The sequence below is a fragment of the Doryrhamphus excisus genome, chromosome 14 (genome assembly GCF_030265055.1).
Source record: "Doryrhamphus excisus isolate RoL2022-K1 chromosome 14, RoL_Dexc_1.0, whole genome shotgun sequence".
NCBI lineage: Eukaryota > Metazoa > Chordata > Actinopteri > Syngnathiformes > Syngnathidae > Doryrhamphus > Doryrhamphus excisus.
Genome location: NC_080479.1, coordinates 14319871 through 14339517, shown reverse-complemented (window position 1 = coordinate 14339517; position 19647 = coordinate 14319871). Strand labels below are relative to the sequence as shown.

Sequence of the window (19647 nt, the reverse complement as noted above, 5' to 3'; positions counted from 1 at the left end):
AAGCCAGCCAATAGCAACCAGGATAGTTAGCAGGTGCCTGCGCCATTTTGGTCCGTGTTGCAAACGTCGCTGTGGCGAAGTCGTACAGAGTTGTCATTCTACAGTTTCTTGGCTTTATAGAATTATATGCTACAATTGTGTCCAACAAAGGAAATACAAGGTAAGTGTGCTTGTCTCGTATTTTTGTCTTTGACAGCAGAAAGCAGATGACGCAGACCGGAAGCAGTAGGATTAAGGAAGTGTCCTTCATTGACTACTGGAGCGTCATATTTTGAATATAACCTCCAGAAATGATCATTCATACCCAACCGTATACCGGTAAATGTATTCACTTCGCTTTGTGGAGTATTTACATTGTTATATATCCATATTGCCCGTAAAACGTTAATACCCTTGCAGCTATAGGTATTTTATTGTGGAAAGCAGAACGCCGGAAATACGTTTAAAGCGTAACAGTGCTTGACTGTGATTACAGAGTCAGCTGTAGGCGAGCGCAATAGTGACCCAATTTACTGCACCGTGGGGGTACAAGGAGGATTTAATACGCCACAACGGCCGAGCGAAGTGCAAGACCAGTGTGATGTCTGGCGCCTTGTTTTCCTCTGGAATGGTGCAGGTAAAAAAAAAAAAAACCCACGCGTGGATCTCGTGGTTTGTAAATAAGTGATAAGAGATGTCAGCAGCTGTTAGCCTCAAGGTGTTATAAAGCGGGGATCCTGAATTACACAGGTAAAATACATTATTGTACAGCTGTCAATATTTGATACATAGGATATGAATCAATGGTTTGTAACATCGTGTTAATGCAGTGGACATATGCGGCAACCAATCTAACCTAAACACCTGCTAAAATGCACACACACACACATACACACAGACACCATCTTACATTAAATGTATGATATGGTATTGTGATAGCAACTTACATTAAGGAAAGTCACGTGGTTAGATTTGCACAATTCAACATGTCTGAAAAGGAATAGGAAGAAGTGGAGTTAATTCTCTGCCAGCTCCATGTATGTTACTGATAATTAATTCATTCACATCATATCTTCTACATTTTGACATACATTTTTTTCCATTTAAATTTAGTTCACATCCTGCATAAAAAGAAATGAATGCTTTCTACAAGCATTTAATCCTGCTCCTCTTCCTGTTTTGGGTATGCAAACTACAACCCATACAACAAGTGCACGAGTTATGTTGTTTTGATAGTGATTGGGCTACTAATATTAGCGCTCATTGAGTGTGTACCCTATTTTTGTTGATTTTTGTGTGTGAGAGCTCAGTCATTCCAACAACAATTTCCCCCAAATTTGGTGCAGTAAATGTGAAAAACATAAATATATTTTAATTTTTGTAAACTACTATTGATTAAACATGCTAGCCGGCGGTGGAGGTCTTACACTTTTTTGGTTGGAAAAAAAACTTTGTGTGGTTAGCGCGCAGACCTCACAGCTAGGAGACCAGGGTTCAATTCCACCCTCGGCCATCTCTGTGTGGAGTTTGCATGTTCTCCCCGTGCATGCATGGGTTTTCTCCGGGTACTCCGGTTTCCTCCCACATTCCAAAAACATGCTAGGTTAATTGGCGACTCCAAATTGTCCATAGGTATGAATGTGAGTGTGAATGATTGTTTGTCTATATGTGCCCTGTGATTGGTTGGCGACCAGTTCAGGTGCTTGCCTGAAGACAGCTGGGATAGGCTCCAGCACCCCCGCGATGTGGCCCCTCATCCACAAAAAAAAATAGCCTCAAAACATCTAATAAATCAGGGGTGTCCAAACTTTTTCCATTGAAACTTACTTTCACTGCAATAGAACAGAATGGAATAAAATATAACTTTATTGTCACTGTTGCAAAGACAATGATGCACAGTTTCATGCTACGTGACTGTAATTTTGTGAAAGTATAAAATGCGTTTCTTTCCTTTAACAGCCTTTGCGTAGGTTTTGGCCTTGAAGAGAAGCCTGTACCTGCTTCGAAGCAAACAGGGTGCTGATGAGACAAGACGAGACGCGGAGGGACGGACATCTTGTGCCCCTTTATCACACAGATAGATCATTGTTCTGCTGGAAAAGTGTAGCTCGTCATTCAGCTCAGGTGACCAGACTTGCACATGTTGACATGTGACATTGGTCTGGATTGTGTTGTTACCTTGATTATGTTTTTGTCTTTGAGGCTTCTGGAGCGGGATGGAGGCAGATCATGTCATCAGGTTTGTGTCTGCTCATCACCATTTTAATATACCTGGTAATGTTTCATGTTCTGTTGTTGTTGTTGTTCCAGTCTTTTGAGCATCTAATAGAGTGAAGATTCCGTCGACGGCCATGTTGGAGCTCCTCCACACAGCGTTTGTGTTGATCGACCTTTATCCATCCCCCCAAAGCACCTTGCTGCCGACCTAGCCCCACACTGCCCCCTGACTTCCCTCACCTCCACCTTCACGCAGCCTGGCCCGCCGGGAAAAAGGTAGACGTGGCGCTGTCAGCAGGTTTCAGTTGGTAGAATTTTTTGGCACCTTTATGAGAAATACACGGCCAACCCATGCAACTCTGAGTGTCGGCTCTTTGCAGCATGCCTTGTAATTGTGTTCTACATGTCGTAATTCATTTACACGGTTAGCACTTGCATTTCCAGTTCGTCTAAAGCAGGTGTGTGCCAACATAAACTGACGTTATCTTCATGTCTTATAAAGCCAGCATGACGTCACTTCCAGGATGACTTCATACAAAATTTGAGATTCATTTTCTCCTTTTTTATATCAAAAGTTATGGTAGTTTATTTCAGTTTTATTTCATTTGAACATGCATCAGATTACAATTGAATGCATCACATAATCATTTCACAGTTCCACATGTCCAAAAGGAGTAGGAAGAAGCCAAGCTTATTAAATCCTACCCCTCCATCTGGTACTTTTACAATCAGTAACTGTTACATTTGTTCACTTCCTGCTTTCCTAATATAGTTTAAGGTTTTTTTTGTTTGTTTTTTTAATTTTAATTTTAATTTTAATTTTAATTTTAATTTTAATTTTAATTTTAATTTTAATTTTAATTTTAATTTTAATTTTAATTTTAATTTTAATTTTAATTTTAATTTTGACTTAATAAAGTCACATACTGAAGTATGAGGTGATATGACCATTATTTTATTTTTTTTTAAAGTTTGAATTAATAAGTTTCCTGATTATCCAAATACACAGCAATGTATTTTTGGTAGATTTTTTTTGTTGTGATGCAGGCTGTTTTTAATGTCATTTTTGTGTGCTATAAAGGGCCTCGAACTGGTGTTTTGACACCTCTGCTCTAATTTAAAAAAAAAACAAAAAAACACTAATGTTTCTTCCTCCTTGCAGGTTTTTTACAATGTCCTCTGCATACCAGCATGGGCTCTCGTGGAGTTTACCTCATCTCATCCTGCTGCCGCTCACCCACCTCTGGCTCTTGGCCACTCCCACAGGTAAAACAAACTCAATGAAAACCCTTTTAAAGCACATTTATTGACAGAACTGATAACCGACCAGCATCTGTGCCTGTTGAACTGTTTGAGAGCGGCGACACAGTCACGATGCTTACTTAAGGTGTGTTCCCATCCTTTTTGAATCCTCTTTTTTGTTTTTTTGTTGGTCCATCAGAGTATCAGAGTAGAGGGCTGTTGGCTTCCCTCTTGTGTATGTGTCCATTTATTCAGTGATTTACAACGTGAAACAGAACAATAAGTGCTCTGTGTGAGTGGATGTGTGTGTGTGTGTGTGTGTGCATTGAATGTGAGGGGGTAGAAGAAGAGTGGACAAGGGGTGGGGTGACTGAACAGAAGCCAACATGTTTTTTTTTTATCAAACAATCAGCTGTTTTGTGGGAGAAAGCTTTTCCAGTTCTCAGCGGCTCTAGTGCGTCATAGTCTGATCCTGATCTGACCCTTACACTAGAGCAGGGGTGTCCAAACTCTGTCCCAAGAGCCGTGTTTAACCAAAAAAAAAAAAAAGTGTCCCTCAGTGGAAAAAGTTTGGACACCATTGCACTTGAGGTGTGTTTGTGTTTCATTGCTCCCACATTATTGTTGCTGTTTGCTTTTTTAAAATGTTATTATTAAAATTTATTTTTAAATGTTGGATTAATTTTTTTTTTATTTAAATTATTTTATTATTATTTATTTTATGATTTAAATTATTTGTGCAATTTACTGTTTACGCTGTACACTGTTGTTCATATTTGATGTCATATTTGGATTAAAAAGTTATTTAAATTATTATGATTTAAATTATTTATTATTATTTATTTTATGTTTTTAATTATTTGTGCAATTTACTGTTTACGCTGTACATTGTTGTTAATATTTGATGTCATATTTGGATTAAAAAAATTATAATTTAAATTATTATTATTTAAATTATTTTATTATTTATTTTATGATTTAAATTATTTGTGCAATTTACTGTTTACGCTGTACATTGTTGGTCATATTTGGATTAAAAAAATTATTATTTAAATTATTTTATTATTATTTATTTTATGTTTTTTAAATTATTTGTGCAATTTACTGTTTACGCTGTACATTGTTGTTCATATTTGATGTAATCTATTTATTCTCCACATTTTTATTTTACTTTTTTTGTATTTTTTATTTATTTATTTAAAAAAAATATTTTTATTATACGGGAGCCAGGCAACGACATTTCGTCGGCAATTTCACTGCTGTGTTATTGCGCAATGACAATAAAGAAAGTCTATCTATCTATCTACAATATCACCCATCTCAGCTGGGTGGTAATTTCATTAAGGAGCAACAGACTGCAGCAGCCTACTGCGCTGACAGATTAGACTGCTTGTACGGGGATGGCTCAGAGGGCGGAGTTGTGTCTTGATTGCGTAATGTGCTGTTGGCTTTAATCAGTGGCTTGTTTAGTCAGGGAAAAGCCTAATTTCCTCTCTCTGCTGCTGATGCAGCAGTTTTCCCCAAGGCGTGTCTCTACAGTATGTCGGCTTTTGTGCTTCAAAAATGCTTCAAATTAGAATAAACAGGACTATACAATGACTTTCAGTTTCAATCTGCGTCTCCTTCCAGGTGTATCAGCAGATCTCTGCCGTGTTACAGGCGGGGTGCTGGGCATCGAATGGAGCAGTGTCCTCGGCATGGGTTGGTACCCTCTTGCGGAGGGGAAAGGCGGGGGGACGTGTTGGGAGGCCTGCTGCTTGAATCCCAGCTGCGGCGCCGTGTGGATCCTCAATGGACGATGCGTGCTTCTTCGTTGCTCATTGAGGGGCGGCTGCCCAATCTTTCATTTATCCCAGCCTCATCATGAGTCGCTTGGCCTCTTTCAAATGCTCGCCAAGGTAGGACTGATGTCATATTACCATTACAGGAAATAGAATTAGCTGTGATTCAGCATACTGTATTGATATTTTTTGGTGTGCATTTTCTAAAGGGTCCTTCCACAAAAAAGAGGAGGAGGTTTCGTCGTGCACAAGAACCACATACAGAACAGACTAGCACGGTAAGAATATTGCAGAGTGTAGACATACACAAGTGCTGATGCATTCACGGCTTCACAGACAGTCGGACAACACAGAACTCGGTCACTACATTATCATTATTGTTGATTTTATACTGAAATTTCTGGCCATGAACACTTTTAAATGTTAACCTTTTCTCGTAATATCGCTCAGGAAAACCCTGCAAAGGCGGGTACGGCACACCCGTACCCAACAGCGTTAGCGGCCAGCACCAGCGTGGTTCCACAAGCAGAACAGAGGGACCTCAGCCACCTAAGCAACAGGACCAGTGAACGCGCCTCAGCTCCCTTACAGCAAAACTCCACCATCGAAGACGCCACCGAGGCTGCTGTGTCTTCCAACACCAGTGGCGTCACCACCGCTCCGACACAGGCTGGTGAGAAAAACATTACTTTTATGTAAAGTACAATGGGAAAACAATCTAAAAAATACATAATATATTGCAATCTACAATGTTATACTCCTCTGCACTTACTGTGTGTATGCTACTGGCCCCGTCTCCACCCACCAAGACAAAGAGACTGTATGACAGGCAAAGCAGAAGGGCTCACTCCTTTCATGCCATTGTTCTATGCAACATGTATAGCTAGGCACAAAGTGAACCCTCTTCCGGTCTGTTTGGAGGCAAGAGACAAGGAAACAGACGTTCAATGCCGCTTTTCCTCACTTGCTAACCACTAGTCCACCATACAGCCATTTTAGTCTGGCGAGATCTTGTGACACCCCTATTAATTATGTATCAAGGCTGTTTTTTGCAATACACATACTCTTAAGTACAACATACTCATACTCTAAGTACTCATACTCTTAAGTACCTACTGTAAATACTCTACTCTGACCCCACACACCCCCAGCATGGACTGTAGAATAACCAGGTTTAGAGACAACTACTTCCCCCTGGCCATCAGACTGCTGAATGCCAAATAAGCCCCTCTACCTGCCCATACTCAAAACTTTAAATTATTATTATTTATTCATTCATTCATTCATTTTCTACCGCTTTTCCTCACGAGGGTCGCGGGGGTGTGCTGGAGCCTATCCCAGCTGTCTTCGGGCGAGAGGCGGGGTACACCCTGGACTGGTGGCCAGCCAATCACAGGGCACATATAGACAAACAACCATTCACACTCACATTCATACCTATGGACAATTTGGAGTCGCCAATTAACCTAGCATGTTTTTGGAATGTGGGAGGAAACCGGAGTACCCGGAGAAAACCCACGCATGCACGGGGAGAACATGCAAACTCCAAGGGTGGAATTGAACCCTAGTCTCCTAGCTGTGAGGTCTGTGCGCTAACCACTCCTCCACCGTGCCGCTATTATTCATTCAAAATTCTTTAAATTATTTGTGCAATTTACTGTTTACGCTGTACATTGTTGTTCATATTTGATGTCATCTATTTATTCTTCACATTATTATTATGATTTATTATTATACGGGAGCCAGACAACATTTCGTTGGCAATTTCACTGCTGTGTTATTGCGCAATGACAATAAAGGAAGTCTATCTAAGTATCGCACCAAAACTTCAACAGGGTTGTACGCAGGAATGTGATGGGACTTCAGATGTGTACTGTATACTGTGTCACAGCAAGTCGTCCCTGGTATACAGTAGTACTATATACTACACAGAGGCTAAAAGGGGTCTAACATTTGGCATCTTATCCAAAATGAAAATAAGATGTGCCGGCCAACACTTTTTCCTAGTTGTGCCAACCTTGTTGTACTGTTGGCTTCATCTCAGATTGTGTGTTTACCACAGCAGTGAGGGAGCTGGTTGTGTCAGCGGGGGAGAGCGTTGAGGTCACGCTACCACGCAGCGAAGTCGAGCTCAACGCCTTCGTGGTGCCAACACCCCCGGCAGGTAACACCAGATATATTACTTCATTGTATGTCTGCAGCCTGCAAAAGTTATTATTATTATTATGAATATTTACTGTCATGTACGTTAATTCAATCATCCCGTCTTGACACACCTGACTGACTCAAGATAAGAATCCGGCCTGTCTAAAGCGTCCTTGTCTGATGGAATGAATTAAACGCATGAATACTTTTTATCCCGTTATAAACCGACAGATACGAACTATGCGTTTGACTGGCGTCTGATTACGCATCCCAAAGATTACAGTGGGGAAATGGAAGGCAAACACAGCCAGTCCCTGAAACTCAGCAAGGTACTTCCTTCATGTTTGTTTCTATCTTTCAGGCTAATGTACATGTTTTTGTACATGTACAATTTACCCTGGATACGACTTGAGATTTATGGAGTACCGTAATTTTTTTTTCCCCTCACAGCTTGAACCCTGCAGCTTGTACAGTGATGTGTATAATTTTCAACTCCCATGATGCTTAGAGTGCAGCTTCAGAAAGTAGTGCTATATGCTAATATAGCTAATATCACTGCTATCACTGCTAATATCACGTTTTGGAGTCTTTGGAGCGATGGTGTTTTGATCTGAGAAATTTTAAGTTTTAAGTGTGTTACTGTGTGCAGCTCAAGCTAAACAGCTAATTTGACAAAAGTGATACTCAAGAGAGAGGCTGACAAAGTGTGTGATGAAGGGATTATGAGGCTGCTCAATTGTGATGCTGACGAAGACTACTTTGCTTTTGTTGTATTACGCTATGTGACCTATAGGCTGGGGTGGCCAACATATTTACAAATATTTTTTAAATCTTCTTAAAATTTTGTGGGTGTGGCTTATATATATTGGTGCGCTATGGTATATTATTAAAAGAAACTTGAAATATTGCCTGGCTAGGATCCTGTTTCTGAAATGAGCATTATCATTCCCCTTTAAAGTCAAACGTTTCACAAACAACCTTTCGATTGTGAGGTTTCAGTATAAAGTCACTTCCTTTTTCACTTTGGTGATCTCTATATCTGTTCTCTCAGCTGACCGTCGGCCTGTATGAGTTTGAGGTGACGGTGGACGGGGAGGGCGCCCATGGAGAATGTTACGTCAATGTTACTGTCAAGCCAGGTAAGTTTTGACCAAACTGTAACACCTCATTTATTGTTGTTAATTGGTTCCAGACCGTACAGCGATAAGTGAATTTTTGCAAAGTATCATTTCTTCTTTATAAATAGAATATTTTAATAGTTACAATAAGTTTTTTTTAACATCAATAGAGACAGCGAGACATGAAATAACACCCCTATAGTCACCTTAATGTTTATGTTACCTAATATACTGTAGTACTGTATATATTAAGAGTTTTACCTTGTGAGGGGACAGAATCAGTGGTGGACAGGAAGTGATGTCGGGATTTCAGAGTTGAGGTTTAGCTTGTTGTCGGCTATGTAACTCAGTAACCTATGTGTACAGTAACCTTATGATTATTAAATTTATATATTTATATTATTATATCCCAAGTTACCAATGTAGAATTACTACATTCTCAAATTGAATGGTGGTCTGAATGACCTGTACTTTAGTTATGTTTTAGCTAATTTAGTCCTTTTTTGCTGGAAAATGCGCAATTTGGGGAAAAAATACATTCATTATGCTTAAATATATAACATGTGGGAGTGATGCATAGATATTTTATATACTTAAGTCATGTAGAAATCATTTGAAAGTAAACGTTGCCTACTTTTTACATAGTAATTCAACTGAAAGTGGAAGCGGTCCGGCCTTTTCAAAAATTACCCTGCGTGAACAAACACATGCAAAACCAGAAAAACTGCATGAGCAAATAGCAATAGGTGTTGTCATCACTACAACACTGAATGAAGACTATACATAGAGTACAATGGAGACACATAAAATTCTATTTGATAGAAGCCTCTTAAAATAAGTAGAGGTATTGTAATCATGACAGTAATTGGACAGTGTGAAATAAGACAGATTATGATTTATAAATGTATGCGAGTGTGTCAATTTAGAGCCCACAAACTGTATATTTTATGGTTGCGTAGTACACAAGTTTGTTTAAATAGATTTTGTGTCTCAAGTGACGGCCGATTTCCAGCTCGCTAAGCACGTTAAGTTGTTGTTTTCCACCTGACAGAGCCGCGGGTAAACAAGCCCCCTGTTGCTGTAGTTTCCCCAAAGTTCCAAGAGATCTCCTTGCCAACAAGCTCTACAGTGATAGACGGCAGCCGTGAGTTTTCACAATTAACCCCCCCCGCCCACCCACCATACATAAACGACATACCGAAACTGCCCTCTTAACACAGACTCTTTTTCCTGTCTTTTCAGAGAGCACAGATGATGATAAAGTGGTGGCGTGGCACTGGGAAGAGGTGAAAGGTCCTCTCAGGGAGGAGAAGGTCTTCGCTAACACGGCCGTCCTCACTCTCACCAACTTGGTGCCGGGGAACTACACATTCAAGTGCGCATTCACGCTGCTTGACATAAACAAAGAAAAACTATTAATGTATCTTTTTAGCACTAACACTCAAAAGTAATTCAACACTGGATGTAAAACATGATCATTAAACTCACATTTATGTATATATTTTGCCTATATTATAAGGAATTATTTTACAAACATAAACATGTCTAAATGCACTAAAATCCAAATATATGCCATGAAAAGATATATCAAATGCCACTTTGCACTTGGAGTATCGCAGCTTCACTATATCATGCTGTGACTTGGTCGAATACAGCCTATTATTAATCAGCAATATTCATATTTAAACACATTTTATGTGTATTTTTTGCCTATATTATAAGGAATTATTTTGTAAGCATAAAGCAAGCATAAATGCACTAAAATCCAAATATATCCCATGAAAAGATATGTCAAAATATCAGCACAAATGCCACTTTGAACTTGGAGTATCGCAGCTTCACTATATCATGCTGTGACTTGGTCGAATACGGCCTATTATTAATCAGCAATATTAATATTTACGCACATTTTATGTATATTTTGCCTATATTGAGTGTTTTTAAGCATAAAAAATAATATAAATAGGCTGAAATGATGGGTAGTATTCTACACTGGTCACCAGGTGTCAGTAATTTTAACTGTAATGTTTGGTGAGACACACAAGCACCAGACAGGCTGTTATTGCAGGTTTATTTCTACTATATTGGGTAATAGGAGTGTAGACGGGGTGTATTTTTCATGCCTAGAAGGCTCTAATAATATAAAAACAAATATTTGGATGGTTGTAATTGGAAAATAATTTATTTATTAAAAAGGAATCATACTTGGTGGAAATTCCTGGTTGGATCTGGGTTAGGGTTAGGATTAATTTTTAAAAGTGATCAAAAATTTTAATATTTGTTTCTGTGTTTTTTTGTCACCAGCTTGACTGTGACCGACTCAGATGGTGCCCAAGATTCCACTCAAGCCACCCTGTCTGTCAACAAAGCCAAGGATTACAGCCCTGTGGCCATCGCCGGCCCTAACCAGGTCAGCTTTTTTTACACGTGGTAGTGATGCAACATATGGATATTAGCAAGTTATCTATTAGTTTGTATTTTTATGGAAGGGTGTGGAATGAGCCTATTAAAAAATTCTAGCATGTATTCCTGAATGAAAACAACACATAGTGATGATGTTTATGCTACAACATAAATAAAAAAGACCTGTTATTGCTACTTTATATATGTAAAACAAGCATTTTAGCATTCATCCTTTTTTTTCCTAATTCAGGTCATCACTCTGCCACGTAACTCCATCACTTTGTACGGCAACCAGAGCACAGACGACCACGACTCGCTCGCCTACGAGTGGTCCCTCAGCCCTGAGAGTAAAGACAAGGTGGTGGAGATGCAAGTGAGTTTATTGTTTTAGTTTTTCTTTATTAGGTTCTTATAGGACACAACTTATATTTTATGAGTAAGATCAACAGCTGTGTGTTTTGTGTTTTTTTTTTTCAGGGTGTGCGTACGCCCATCTTGCAGCTGTCGGCCATGAAGGAGGGAGACTACACTTTCCAGCTGACGGTGACAGACTCAGCCGGACAGCAGGCAAAAGCCCAGGTTACAGTTATTGTCCAGCCAGGTAAACACATGCAGGTCACGTGACACCGCCCACATGCTCGATTACAATGTGAGATGGATTCTGATAAGGTTCTTGTCTGTCCACTTACCCCCGCTTCCTCATATTTTTCTCAAGAAAACAATAAACCGCCGGAGGCAGATGCGGGGCCGGAAAAGGAACTGACATTACCAGTCGATCGAACTACGCTGGATGGCAGTAAGAGCAGGGATGACCAGAAGATTGCCACCTTCCACTGGAAACAGACAAAGTCAGTGATACACTAACAGCATCCACTAATGTGATGAGTTTAATGCAGTCATCCCTTATTTATCATTGTTAATTGGGTCCAAGCCTGGCTGTGAGAAGTGGATTTTCATGTAGTAGGATTCAATAGGGCCACACGGCCACACAGTGAGGAGACCTGGGTTCGAATCTCTCGTTGGGCATCTCTGTGTGGAGTTTGCATGTTCTCCCCGTGCGTGCGTGGGTATTCCCAGGGTACACCGGTTTCCTCCCATATTCCAAAAACATGCTAGGTTAATTGGCGACTCCCAAATTGTCCAAACAAACAAAAAAAGTACTTTACCGGTTAACATTGCACATTTATTGCTTATTTATTTTGTATTATATTATTATTTGTCGTGGGGTTGCACGGCAGTCGAGTGGTTAGCATACAGACCTCACAGCTAGGAGACCAGGGTTCTCCCTGTGCATGCGTGGGTTTTCTCCGGGTACTCCGGTTTCCTCCCACATTCCAAAAACATGCTAGGTTAATTGGTGACTCCAAATAATTGTCCATAGGTATGAATGTGAGTGTGAATGGTTGTTGTCTATATGTGCCCTGTGATTGGCTGGCCACCAGTCCAGGGTGTACCCCACCTCTCTCGCTCGAAGACAGCTGGGATAGGCTCCAGCATACCCTGGCAACCCTGGTGAGGATAAGCGGTATAGAAAATAGATGGGTGGATAGGATTCAAAAAAATTTTTCAATTTTTGCGACTAGGGTACAGGATCTCTGCAGGGACATAAAAGATGGCTGCCACTTAAGCATGGCAAGCTAACCTGTTAGCGTTGTTATTTGTTCTACATTTAGTGTCTCAAAGTAAGAAGCTAAAATTTACCACTTCCACACTGGAATGGGAGATTTATTTCCTCTCAGTGACCAGAATACTGCATATGATATGTCTTTCAATATTTAAATAAATGTAAAAAAAATGTGATTGTGTGAGGAAGCGATGTTCCAACTGCGATGTAGCGAGGGGTGAATATCCTTTGCAACCCGTCTAAGTTGGTGTCGCAATGTTATGATGCTTGTTCTCCTTATGTCTCTGGCGAGAATCAATGTGCAAACAATGATTGGTTTCCATTGCAATTAAATTCAGAACCGCTTACGCCTGCATCAGTCAGCCGACCCGAGAGGCGTCAACATAAACAGTTCCACTGTATATAGATGTTGTTGGACCGATACATCCTTCCTGCTATGATTTATGTGTCACTCTTTGTCGTGTGTCCCTCTGCCAGGGGTCCTGGTGGTGTGAAGATTGAGAACGCAGACAGCGCTGTTGCCACAGTAACCGGTCTAGAGGTCGGCACCTACGAGTTCACCCTGACTGTGACGGATGAGAGGAAGCTGCAAAGTAGCGACACGGTCACCGTGATTGTCAGAGAAGGTAGGCGGCGTACTCTTCCATTTTCGGGTGGTAAATTTAGCAATTTTATAGGCATGAAATTCAGCGTCGAGCTGTCACAAGCCTATAGCGCCCTCTTGCTGCTGTTGATCGTAATGTCACTGCTCGGTTCATGATAGTCAGTAAATTTAAGTAGTAGTTTTTCTTTAGGTGGTGCTAACCACATTTTTGTTTGGTAGAGCTAACCAGTGCCATCACAATGAGCAAAATAATCTTTATTATTTATTAGAAAAATTAATAAAAAACGTAAATTATATTAGGAAAGCAGGAAGTGAACAAATGTAACAGTTACTGATTGTAAAAGTACCAGATGGAGGGGTAGGATTTAACAAGCTTTGCTTCTTCCTACTCCTTTTGGACATGTGGAACTGTGAACTGATTATGTGATGCATTCAATTGTAATCTGATGCATGTTCAAATGAAATAAAACCATTACCATTACCATTATTTCATGGTTCATAGAACTGGACCAGCCACCTGTGGCTCGCGTGGTTTCCAGTCCACCAGTTTCTCTACCTTTGCGGACAGCCACCATGGATGGGTCTCACTCGACCGATGACAAAGGCGGCGTCAGCTACCTGTGGACCAGAGATGACAGCAGCCCTGCGGCGGGGGTGAGACAACACATTACTTTGCTGACATACGCGATAGTTCCATTGACTACAAAAGTAGCTGTTGTTTGAGCTCAGTTGTCAACTGTTTTCAACAAAGGTGGAGACTGTTGAAATGTACCTGCCGAACAGGAAATGGAAGCGGTGTTAACTTTTTAAATACATTTCATTGTGCAATCATGACGACCACTTGTTCCACAGGATGTGCTGAACAACTCTGATCACCAAGCAGTGTTGTTTCTGGGAAACCTGGTGGAGGGCAACTACAGATTCACCCTGACTGTAGCTGACAGTAAAGGTCAGAGCAGCACAGACAGCGGCACGGTGGAGGTCAAACCAGGTAAGCACAAATACAATACAGCCACTGAGTACATCCAAAGCAAGAGTAGTATTAAAATGCTGAAGATAAGGTACCACAGCTAAGTCCCCCCTCCCCCTCTGTCCGCTATCAGACCCATGGGAGCGTGACCAGGTGGAGCTGGTCTTAGAGGTGCCCATAACGCAGGTTTCCCACCGTCAGCGTGACATGCTGCTACGCCAGGTTGGTGTGTTGCTTGGCGTGCTTGATAGCGACATCATTGTTAGAGAGATCAGTGCGTTCAATGAACACAGGTGAGTCGTCATGAAAGGAGGAACTAAGTTTTTTTTTTTTAATGACTACAGTCATCCCTCGCCGCATCGTGCTTCGAATTACACGGCTTCACGGTTTTTAAAAATAAATGAATTAATATCGGCGGGAAGGCGGTCGAGTGGTTAGCGCGCAGACCTCACAGCTAGGAGACCAAGGTTCAATTCCACCCTGTGGCTATCTCCGTGTGGAGTTTGCATGTTCTCCCCGTGCATGTGTGGGTTTTCTCCGGGTACTCCGGTTTCCTCCCACATTCCAAAAACATGCTAGGTTAATTGGCGACTCCAAATTATCCATAGGTATGAATGTGAGTGTGAATGGTTGTTTGTCTATATGTGCCCTGTGATTGGCTGGCCACCAGTCCAGGGTGTACCCCGCCTCTCGCCCGAAGACAGCTGGGATAGGCTCCAGCACCCCCGCGACCCTCGTTGCCTCTGATTAGTCCAAAAATATGCTTGTTTACATACATTTTACTTAGTTTTTATGGACTAAATTAAGCATTTATTCATTATAATTGTATGAAATACAATACAAAAGAAACATTCAGAAAACTGGTAGTATTCTACACTGGTCAAAAGGAGTCACAGTAGCCACCCAGAATAGAAACCCCCCAAGTTAAAAAGAAACAACAAGGAACGTTCCCACTGGTGTATATTGTGTCTCATTTTCTCGTATGTCTACTATATTCGGTAATAGGAGTATAAAGATTTCATGTCTACAGGGCTCTAATAGTGTTGAAATTTTATTTAGAAAGTTGTACTCTCTTAATCTAAAGAATCCTGCTTTTCGGAAATTTGCTTGTCAAGGTTCTGGAGCCATTGAACCACGATAAACGAGGGATGACTGTATTATTTTTTCCTCCATGTTTTTGCATATTGAAAGTGCTGCTTTTTCATGTTATGTTTGTTTGTTATGGTAGTACCCGGTTGGTGTTCCTGGTGTCAGGTGGTCCAGGGCGCCCTCCTCTGTCTGGCCAAAGCGTTGCACTCAGCCTGCGAAACAAGCTGCGTAAACAGAAGAATGACTTTCTCATTTACAAGACGCGGCGGGTGGACACAGTCAGTGAGTAATGTGCTTCCTTTAAGGGTCAAATGCGTTTCCTACAGCGTCGTTTCATTGTTGAATATTTTCATCCTCAGTCTGCCAGCTGAACTGCTCCAGTCATGGCGAGTGTGACTCCTTCACACGACGATGCGTCTGTCAACCTTTCTGGATGGAGAACTTCATCAGAGCTCAGCTTGGCGATGCCGAGAGCAACTGTGGTAAGATGACTCGTATACTCTGTACCTCTCACTAGCCATACACGTATTCCTTTTCAATTTAATTGTATTTTTTTCAGAGTGGAGCGTTCTGTATGTAACCATAGCATCCTTTATGATTGTGGTTGCTGTGGCAACAGTTGTCTGGGGCGTGGTGTGTTGCTGTAACAGGTGAGATTCTTCTTTAAAATCAATAAAATATGTTTGCATGTTTATGCTTACTGACCAGTGACTAGTTTGGGCTGCTTTTTAAAGGTTACAAAAAATTACAATAAATACAAAATACAAACTACACAGTAGCACACAGAACAACAGGCTGAATAGGTGTCCGATATGTTACTGTAGCACATTAATAGTCATGTTCACCAAGCTTTGCTGCAGTGGTTAGCGCGCAGACCTCACAGCTAGGAGACCAGGGTTCAATTCCGCCCTCGGCCATCTCTGTGTGGAGTTTGCATGTTCTCCCCGTGCATGCATGGGTTTTCTCCGGGTACTCTGGTTTCCTCCCACATTCCAAAAACATGCGAGGTTAATTAGCGACTCCAAATTGTCCATAGTTATGAATGTGAGTGTGAATGGTTGTTTGTCTATATGTGCCCCGCCTATCGCCTGAGTCACTGGGATAGGCTCCAGCACCCCCGTGAGGAAAAGCGGTAGAAAATGAATGAATGAATGAAGTTCACCAAGCTCCCGATCTCATTCCATATCACTGAAATGCATTGAATTCATCATACAACAGTAGAGCTCCCTCTTGTGACTGTCAACTGTAATGTTCACTCCTTGGTTCACAACATTTTTTTTTTTAAGTGCAACTTATAGTTTGAGAAATTTGGTAATTGTTCACAAAATGATTATCTATTAACAAATGAATGCAGAAGAATTAAATGCTCTTCTGTTAGATGGCAGAATGTACACAATTAACCTGTGTAACTTACCTGTTGCCATTCATGGAGATGGTGAGATTTGACGAATGAACAATACTGTGTGTGTGTGTGTGTGCGTGTTTTCTCTCTTTGCTGTAAAGACGTAAGAGCAAAGCACGCAGAAGCAAAAGCCGATACAAAATGCTGGAAGCTGATGAGCAAGACAGCCTGGAGCTGCAACCACACAGAGCTGGTAAGAACCATGTTAGCATTTGTTGGGAACACACATGGAACGACCAAGCTATGCATTATGAGTACCAGTCAGACACATTTGTGGGGATATTTTTGCACTAAAATATGCATGGAAGCTGATTTATTTATTTTTAATCACTACTGGTTTTCAATGGGTAACAGCGCTCTGTGTCCAACCTACCCAGGCCGTATCAAGCCAGTACCCGCCCCCACCTCTTCTGCCCTCATGCACTCCGACTCTGACCTGGACAGCGATGACGGGCAGGTCGGGGTACCATGGATGGAGCAGGAGCGAGGGCATCTTCTCCGACCTCAAAACGGCTCCTTAAGGAACGGCCAGGGTCCGGCGAGGGGAAAGAAGCACAGAGAAGAGCTGCTATAGCAAACGAGAAGGTGAAGCTCGCCTCTCTTTACCCTCACACACACACACACACACACACTCATCCGAGGAAAAAACTAGAACTATGTCGCGCTGTTACAGTATAAGAAAAATCCACAATGAGCCAACATGGAGGAAAATACTGTTATTTTGGGAGCGAACACTGTGTTTTGAATGCCTGGGAAACATGATCATCGGACAAGCTAAAACCAGCAAGCCCACTTGATACTTGCTCTGCTTCCTCCTCCTGTCTTCACACTGTTCCAAACACTGCCCATGAGTCCCATGCTCAACTTACAGGAAGGAAAACAACAACAAAAAGTGCAGCTTGCACTTCTGGTCCAATACTGTTGCGGAATCATCACCTGCATGAATGCACTGTAGGTGTTGTGTGTGTGTGCGTGTGTACAGTATGTGCCAAACGTTCTGCTTCTGAGCATTGTATGAATGTGTTAAGGTTTATGTTGGGTGTTATGAAGGTTCAGTCAAACACGTGGAGCCAAAATGCTGCTTTTATGAAGCCACTGGAATACATAAACACTGAATGAACACCACTTTGTTAATAATCCATAAATGTTTCATGCACTTTCAATAGAATCTCCATTGTTTCTGCTTGGTTCAGTCATTACCTATTAATATCCTTCCAGCCATCTTGAATGACATTTATTAGCCATTCTGTGAAGAATAAGCTGAAACCAAATGAATTCTTTCCATAAACGTATATATTTTTCTTAAAAGAGTAGTCCTGCATACACCATAACCACACACACACACACACACACTATTTAAACAATGTGATTTACTTCCCTGGCATAGCTTAATGTTGAAGTTTGTATGTGTGAAAGGCGCTTTAAACCAAATGACTTTCCACTTTGTGATCACTTTGCATGCACACATGAGCCTGGAAGTTGATTTCCACATTTTCAGTCACTGTTCACGTATTGAATGTCAAAAAAAAAGGGTTACGTCACTGTCTCTACGCGAAATGTGAAGCTATCGTTCTTCATGCTTTGCAGCAAAGTCATCTCCTCATAACTTGCCGTTTTTTTTGTTAATTTGTTAACCTGTGCTGCATCGAAGGCACAGTCAAATGAAGCACACCCAAGTGCCGACAACAATATTGAAACAAAAACTGCCCGTGTATTGACATTTGGAATTGGGTGTGACATTGCTGGAGTTCACTGTGAAGATATGCAGACAAAAGGAGAAATGAAGGGATAGTCTTTTTAAAAAATTGTTTTTAAACGAGTGAAGGATTACTCTTGTGTTCTGTGTGACCTGATACAACTGGATAATCTGGGAATTAGAATAAAGAGTTTCATTTTGTTCTTGGCGGTCTTTATTTACATCAGGAAATAGTCGTCGTTTTGCCTAAATTAAGCATTTTCAAGCATATAAATGAACTAAAATACAAATAAGACATTGCAGAACTCTCTGGAATGGGATATATAGTATTCTGGTCACTGAGTGTCAATGTTCAGTGACACACAAGCACCAGACTTTATTGCTGGAAACAACAGGCTTCAATTGCAGATTTGAATGATCCCACAGCGGGCACAAGAATCCCTAACACGGGGCTCCTGTTGAGGCTGTAACACGCAAAACTCAACGCTGACATCACTTCCTGTCTGTGCCACCGCAACACATTTACAGCAATACACACACAAGCATGAGTCTTGTGTTTTTAAATGTATTTTCTCTCATTATGTGTACTATATTGGGTAATACAAGTGTAAAGGTGACTGTAGGGGTGTTGTTTTATGTCTAGAGGGCTCTAATAATGTTAACCATATTTAAAGGTTCATAAGGATTATTATGGATTCATGAGAAATTATTTATTTAAGTAACTTGTTAACCAAACAAATCACACCAAGTAGCAGATGCACTGTGTAGCCTGCATGTTTTTGTTTTTTTTACTTGTTTGGTTAACACAGTTCTAATCTGTTTTGTGCTTGTGGAACAGATTTGCCGTGGTGAGAGATTACAGATAGATTAAAAAAAAAAAGAGTCGGTCAGTAACAGAAAGTCTGTTTTTCTTGTGAGAACAAGGCCAGTTATTTTAAGGATGTTATCATTATGGTATGCATTATTATTATTATTATTATAAATGCAATGTTTTCCTACCACTTTTTAAACCATGTTTCTTTAGTGTGAAATAAAATAACATGCAGTGCGACTGAATGAAATAACATCCCTTATGAACAAAACGGGGGCGGCACGGCGGTCTAGTGGCTAGCGCGCAGACCTCACAGCTAGGAGACCAGGGTTCAATTCCACCCTCGGCCATCTCTGTGTGGAGTTTGCATGTTCTCCCTGTGCATGCGTGGGTTTTCTCCGGGTACTCCGGTTTCCTCCCACATTCCAAAAACATGCTAGGTTAATTGGTGACTCCAAATTGTCCATAGGTATGAATGTGAGTGTGAATGGTTGTTTGTCTATATGTGCCCTGTGATTGGGCGGCGACCAGTCCAGGGTGTACCCCGCCTTTCTCACCCAAAGACA

General features: G+C 41.0%; 1 protein-coding gene across 6 annotated transcripts; it reads left to right on the top strand.

The window, feature by feature from the left end:
* Nucleotides 1-12: 12 nt before the first annotated feature.
* On the top strand, nt 13-19348 carry kiaa0319l (KIAA0319-like ortholog). Of its 6 annotated transcripts, none has more exons than XM_058046269.1 (27): nt 13-160; nt 476-616; nt 1939-2103; nt 2182-2218; nt 2290-2472; nt 3359-3462; nt 5098-5336; nt 5429-5497; nt 5670-5892; nt 7264-7383; nt 7596-7693; nt 8416-8503; nt 9534-9626; nt 9725-9857; nt 10787-10892; nt 11136-11258; nt 11363-11486; nt 11601-11733; nt 12987-13135; nt 13616-13767; nt 13966-14104; nt 14217-14376; nt 15312-15454; nt 15532-15654; nt 15732-15822; nt 16676-16767; nt 16952-19348. In XM_058046269.1, exons 6-27 carry the CDS (start codon nt 3369-3371, stop codon nt 17146-17148), a joined length of 2889 nt encoding a protein of 962 aa, XP_057902252.1. In that variant the 5' UTR covers nt 13-160; nt 476-616; nt 1939-2103; nt 2182-2218; nt 2290-2472; nt 3359-3368; the 3' UTR covers nt 17149-19348. The 6 variants fall into 6 exon arrangements, with proteins under 6 accessions (XP_057902252.1, XP_057902247.1, XP_057902249.1 ...); XM_058046264.1 differs by having other exon boundaries at nt 5068-5336; nt 16952-19347; XM_058046266.1 differs by having other exon boundaries at nt 476-729; nt 5068-5336; nt 16952-19347.
* Nucleotides 19349-19647: the final 299 nt, after the last annotated feature.